Source organism: Odontomachus brunneus, unplaced genomic scaffold, assembly GCF_010583005.1.
Source record: "Odontomachus brunneus isolate Ranch 3 - 2012 unplaced genomic scaffold, Obru_v1 Obru_scaffold_149, whole genome shotgun sequence".
NCBI lineage: Eukaryota > Metazoa > Arthropoda > Insecta > Hymenoptera > Formicidae > Odontomachus > Odontomachus brunneus.
In genome coordinates, this window is record NW_022639599.1 from 49094 (window position 1) to 55230 (window position 6137).

The 6137-nt window shown below is 46.5% G+C and overlaps 1 protein-coding gene across 3 annotated transcripts in view; it reads left to right on the forward strand.

Moving 5' to 3' along the window:
* Positions 1 to 973: 973 nt before the first annotated feature.
* Positions 974 to 6137, forward strand: part of LOC116850550 (midnolin homolog) — a 29624-nt gene continuing 24460 nt past the window's right edge. Inside the window, exon 1 of one of the 3 annotated variants that reach the window (XM_032828962.1) lies at positions 974 to 2789. In XM_032828962.1, the coding sequence (XP_032684853.1) occupies positions 2212 to 2789 (578 nt within the window). In that variant the 5' untranslated portion in view covers positions 974 to 2211. The remainder of the gene's footprint in view (positions 2790 to 6137) is intronic. The other 2 variants (XM_032828960.1, XM_032828961.1) reach the window with 2 other exon arrangements.

The following is a 6137-nucleotide window of genomic DNA, read 5'->3' on the forward strand; positions in this document are numbered from 1 at the left end:
GAGAGAGAGAGAGAGAGAGAGAGAGAGAGAGAGAGAGAGAGAGAGAGAGAGAGTTCTATATATAATACTTATACATCTAATTGCTCAGATGTGAAATTCTATAGTTAAATTATTTTCTTCTGCATATTCTATGCAAAAATTGTATTTAAAAAAATTTTTAAACATTTTCCATTACATTGTATTATTCAGTACTATTGTTAGGAAAATGTAGTGTGGAAACATATCTTGCCCAACTAAATTATCCTACAGACAATTGATGAGTTCGTAATTCGTATTTTCTAAGCGAAAGTTTCTGTGAAAACATGTAAAGATACTTTTTGAGAAATAAAAAGGCTTTTGTAATTTAAGCGTTATGCATTAGATCTTTAGAACTAGATGCATTAGAACTAGATATTTAATAATATTGTAATTATGGTTGTTAATATTTTTGTTTAATGAGAAGCAAAAATTATAAAATACAGAATATGTAGTTGAAGAAAACAGATCTATTGTAGGCTTTATAAAAAAGATTCGTAAATTTGCGACAATTTCTTTTTTTTATATAGGGATATGTGATATATTTTCATTATATTTTCTCCTTAATTAACTTCTTAATTAACTTCTATTTATTAGCTTCTTGTTCTTGAATATAATTTTTTGAATTATGTGATTTTCATAAATTTTAATTTTAGATTTTCATAAATCTAAACATCCGCGCATTTAATTGTATTGACAAAGCTCATTAAAAATTTGTCAATTAGCAGAACGATATTGGATTTTAATATCCTTTATTGACACTCTCCAAATGTATTTCTCCTAGCATAAATCCTCGCATAAATCATCGAAAATTTTCCGCAATTCTCAGAAACTATATGTTTATAATTTACTTCCGTCGGTATTCGACTCGCGATTCAAATATTCAAAAGTACCGCGCTTCATTCGGCCATGTTCGGCGCGCGTCGTGTTTTTTCGGAAGAGCGACTAGACGGGTTCGGCGGCCGCCAGGTCTGGGAATCTAGCAGAAGCTCCGGGAGCTCCGGTTTTCGGGCACTAGTCGCAGGGTTCGAGCGCTCGAGGGTGGGTCATGGTGTGTACATACGTGAGTGATGCACGCGAGCGCGCGGGCGCGCGTGAGAAACCACATAGAGAAGTAAGTCTGTAGACTATAAAAGAGGGTTTTGCGGCAAGAGGGGGAGAGAGTGAGATAGAGAGGTCACGTGACCCCGAGAGAAGAAGCAAATACGAACAGGCGGAAAGGTATAGAGTGAGAGAATCACGAGAAGTAAAGAGGAAGGAGGAACACGACGAAAAGGTGCGTAGCGGTGGTGGTGGTGTGCTGCTGGTTTTAAAGGAGAAAAAGGAGGAGAGAAGGGTCAGATAGTTGTGTACGTAGTAGGACATAAGTGCTGTGGCGGAACAGAAGGTAGACGCAAGGAAGCGGTGGTGATCGTTTCACGTTCTGTCTGTCTCTTTCTCGCGAAGACGAAGCTTTTTATCGTCGCAGTGTTATCGATCGCGCTACGTCTTCGTTTGCGAACAATTTTCACCTCCGTCGCGATATCCTCCGATCGCATATCACACGCACAACAATCAGCCTACTTCAGTACGTATACACTCCTCTTCCTGCCCGTCTCCGCCCCGCCATCGTGTTTCCACCGCTGCCCACCCCTCCTCGCGATTTGCCCGTCGCTCGCTGTGCGTCTCCTCTTCGCCGCGTGCGCGTTCCCGCGGCCGCGGCTCGTCGAGGGGGCCGGTCGCCTTCGTGGACAACGCTCCGTGAACGAGCGTTCGCGCGGGGGTAAGGAGCGAAGGGACCGACCGGAGTGCCGGGAGCACAGGTGCAGGTGCATACATATATACATATACACACGGCGACCACGATACGATACGACGTGTATGCGCGTCGCGGCGGCGACTCTAACGCAGTAGAGAAGTGAACGCCGCGAGGTCCGTGCGCGGGGGAGAAGGTGAAGAAGTCGCGGCGCGAAGGAGGAGAGAAGAAGAAGAAGAAGAAGAAGGGGAAGACGGAGGAGACACGCGCGGCACGTATAGAGCCGTACAAGTAGTACCGAGCGGGCAGTCGCGAGTGATAGAACGTGTGGTGTTGCGAAAACTACGGTTTCGCCGACGTTGCAGTCATCCTCGTTACTAGCCGAGTCTTCGTCAGTTGGTCGTTATCGCTGTACAGTGCCGTTACAGACCGTCGATCGACGTTCGTTGTATCGCGACAAGATGAACGACAGTGCGGAGCCGCCGCCGTCGTCGGACACGACGGCGGTGACGGGAGGCGAAAACGACGACGGACGTTCGAAATCGCGGACTACGATCGACGACGACTCGACCGGTCGAACAGCTGCCGCTGCTCCTGCGTCTACTCTTACTTTTACTTCCGCACCTCCTGTTCCTGCCGGTGACACCGCGACCGCTATCACCGCTACGACTACGACGACGACGTCGATGGCGATGGTTGAGTCCGAGTGCCGCGGTCAGCGGAGTTCAATAAGGGGAACCACGTCGTCCCCGGTAATACGTGCAGCTACCTCCTACCCGACGACGACGCCGCCGCCACCGCCGCCGCTGCCACCACCGCTGCTACCGCCGACGCCGCAGCCGCAGCAACCGCCGCCGGGGTGTGGCTGCGTCGCAGCCGCGGTCGACAAGGACGAGATCACCGTGAACATCACGCCGACCACCGGCGGCCAGTTTGAGCTCACGGTGGATCGTAATGACACTGTGGAGAATCTCAAGAAGATCATCTCCAAGAGGCTCAAGGTCGTCAAAGAGCGGATCTGTTTACTGTATCGCGAGAGGTGAGTTCGTTCTCTTTATGTTTCTTCTCCTCCCTCTCCCTCTTCATTCTCTCTCTCTCTCCCTCTCTCTCTCTCTCTCCCTCTCTCTCTCTTTCGCCCTCGTCTTTGTAACACAAGAAAGGACGGAGGGAAGAAAAGAGAAAGAGTGAAACCGCGGTGTTACTTCGATATATGTTCGATTTTGTAAGACTGATACAGAATAATATGTATTTTACGCCAATAGTTTCCGTCCCGTTGTGTTAGGAAACGCGAGAATCGCCTTCGCGTGTTCGCTTTGATACACTATGTGGAGAGAAACCGTGAATCAGTTTCTAATCTACTTCTACATGTGATAAAATAGACAAAGATAAACTGATAAATGAGGAACAAATATGAAAGAATATCATATACAGATATTTGTTCTCTAAAAAGATGGGCGAGGGTCTTTTATTGTGCCATGGAGTGTAAAGTCCTAAAGCTCTTGGTTCGAAGCTCTCAGCCTTCTCAGTTACGTCTTATCATTATTCTACATTTCATCTTCGTACTTAGACCGGAACAACGGTGTTTTCGCAGCTTGCTTGGCAAAAATATGGAGATGTGACATAGTATAGACACTGCGACATCGTGTCAAAATTACGATACGTTCTGCATCGCGTGAACTCTCCATATCGACTCGTTCGTGGAAATTTCTTAGACTGCCCGCCAATAGCGTTGTTCTCTAGCATTATCGCATTAACGCATTATTCGTCTTGTTCGCTTAAGGAATATTGCGCGTAGATCGACAGTGACAATTTGACGAAGATATCGTAATCGATATATTTTGTCGAGATTATAAATGATATTCAATTCGGAACAATGACGAACGGATCGCCAACGCTGTGCGGAACATTTTCGTACAATTCAGAGAGAATCAAGGTGCTCAGAAGGTTGTTTTTTTTTCAATCCTCCTTTATTCTCGTTTCTCTGTGAGAGACACGAATGAAAGTAAAGGAAGACGGCCGACAATTGAGCGCCAGAGCTGTGTGATAGAATGAAAAATCCGTTTTCTATAGCCGGGGCTCGTCTAGGTAGGAGAAAGAGTCGCAACGTCGCGACGCGCAGGGTGTCTCACTCGCCGTTCGCTTCTATTTTTCCCACGAGCAACGTGCGTTCGAAATCGTGATGCGGACCTCGCCCCATGCTCCGCTCTGTAAAGAAAGAGAAGAAACAGAAAGAGACGACGGTTGTGGGGGGTTGGGGACGGCAGGGCGGGATGGAGACGAGAGGAGAGGAAAGGCAGAATAGAGCCGGGTAGAGAGCGAATGTGCTGCGGGCTCGTCCTTCTGCCGGTGCACTTTTGGACGTGCGTCGGAGAACAGGAGAGAAAGAGAGAGGGAGGTAGAAGCGACAGGGGAAGCGAGAGAGAGCTGAAGAACGGCTGTACGGTGCATATGTGCCCGGTGTACCGGCGTATACCGGGTATTTCAGGAGCGGAGATCTTTATCCTTGTTATCACACTTGCGATATCAGTATCATTTTAAATTCGAACGATTCTAACTTGAGATGCGAATAATTGGCTCGAAGTAGAAATCGCGCGTTCTTAGAACTCTGTTTACTCGCAATAGCGGCGTCGTCACTTTGTTTATCTTATCAGGTCCCTCGATGAATTTCTCAGGTTCCTCGATGCGACTTCGCATTTTTTTCGATTATTCCGTCTATTTCGGTCGCTTCGCCAACAGTGCTTGAAACATGCGTCGAGCGTCGCGTGCCTCGCACACTTGACATATATAATATATATTGATATATTTGATATATTTAAATATTCATATGGCGATTGTTGACTTCAATAGTTTATATACTTAATAGTTCCTAATAGCATTTATACTACGCGATTTGATAACGATAACGCAAATTCTTAAGCCTCGTGAAAGGTCAGGGTCCATGAGTCGCAAAAACTAGCGTGAAAAAATCATTTCCATTTTATACACTTTGTTTCTATATATACGGTGTGTCGCGCACAACTCGCCAGCTTATTCTTGAAGACAGATCGATGAGTTCGGAGTCGATGCTACCTTTCTTAAAGGTCGAGATATCCGCAGCTTTTTGCGCTACGTGCAATTGGAAGGGCTTTTCGCAGAACAAATTTCGAGAATGAAAATTCCGTATAATTTGACGTCATTCTTCTCTTATGATAACAAACCTAATTTAAGAAGTAAAGGAAACTGTAAAGTACTGATAGAACTTGTGAAAAATTTCCAATGAGAGAGAAAAAAAGTGGGTTCTCAAGCCTGCTGAATTTTACCGAACGCCGACGACCCCGCGATAGGGCAGCATCACCTCCCGAAGTATCGACCTGTCCTCCTGAAACTGCCTGTATACGTGCTCGTGGGCGTTCGTGGGGGCCACAGCGCGGATCCTCCACCTCCACCGCCTCCTGCCGCCGCTTCGTGCGAGCACGCGAGAGAAACATGGTGGAAGGTTGGCATACCGCGGAGAGTAGTCGAGAGAAAGACGAAGATAGAGCGGACGAGCGAGCGAGAGGAAGGTAGAGGTGGGAGGAGGTGGCGGAGGTGGCGTGTAGTGGTGTATAGTAGGTAGAGGATATCTCGGGAAATCGCGCTCCCGTAAAGTGGAACAGTGACAGCCGTCTACCGATGGTTAGACGGAGCGAGAGAGACCGGAGGTGGATCGCGACGGAGAAGGGCACGCAGATCGAGACGCACGAAAGCGGCGGCACGAGAGAGAAAGAGTGAGAGGGAGAAGGAGAGGAGGCGAGAGAACGAAAGAGAGGAAGGAGTCTATTTATTATTCGGGGTAAGCCCCGGTCAGAATGCGAGTATGACTAAACAGGAATTGTATGGAAAAAACGCAGTCGTAACGTAAAGGACGAAGTATGTGTGTGCGAAATGGAAATTGTAGACTAAGGAGGTGTGTGCACGATATTTTAAAGCGGTATTTTTATTTGTAGGCAATCCGTTGAAATTGAAACGATCGAATAACGCGACATTTCATTGTGCGCGTATCTTAAGGTGTTTCTCGATTATCCTTTAATCGCTTTGCGAAACTCTCTCATGAGCAGAGTAGATCTTTCCAAGGCTCGGCTCTATTGAGCAAATTTTTATTACATCCGAGAATTATAATCCGTATACGTGGCCTTTCGATACGCGTCGCGATGGTTTGTTACCTGATTAATGTTGCAACGAGATACAAACACACATTACACATTTACACTTAATCGACGTTCCGGTTATTATATTGGCTATTATAAAGTCGCTTGGTCATTCAAAGAAGATAAAGAAACACCGCAAAATACAAAGTAACATAGATATGCACGAAGAAAGAGAGAGAGAGAGAGAGAGAGAGAGAGAGAGAGAGAGAGAGAGAGAGAGA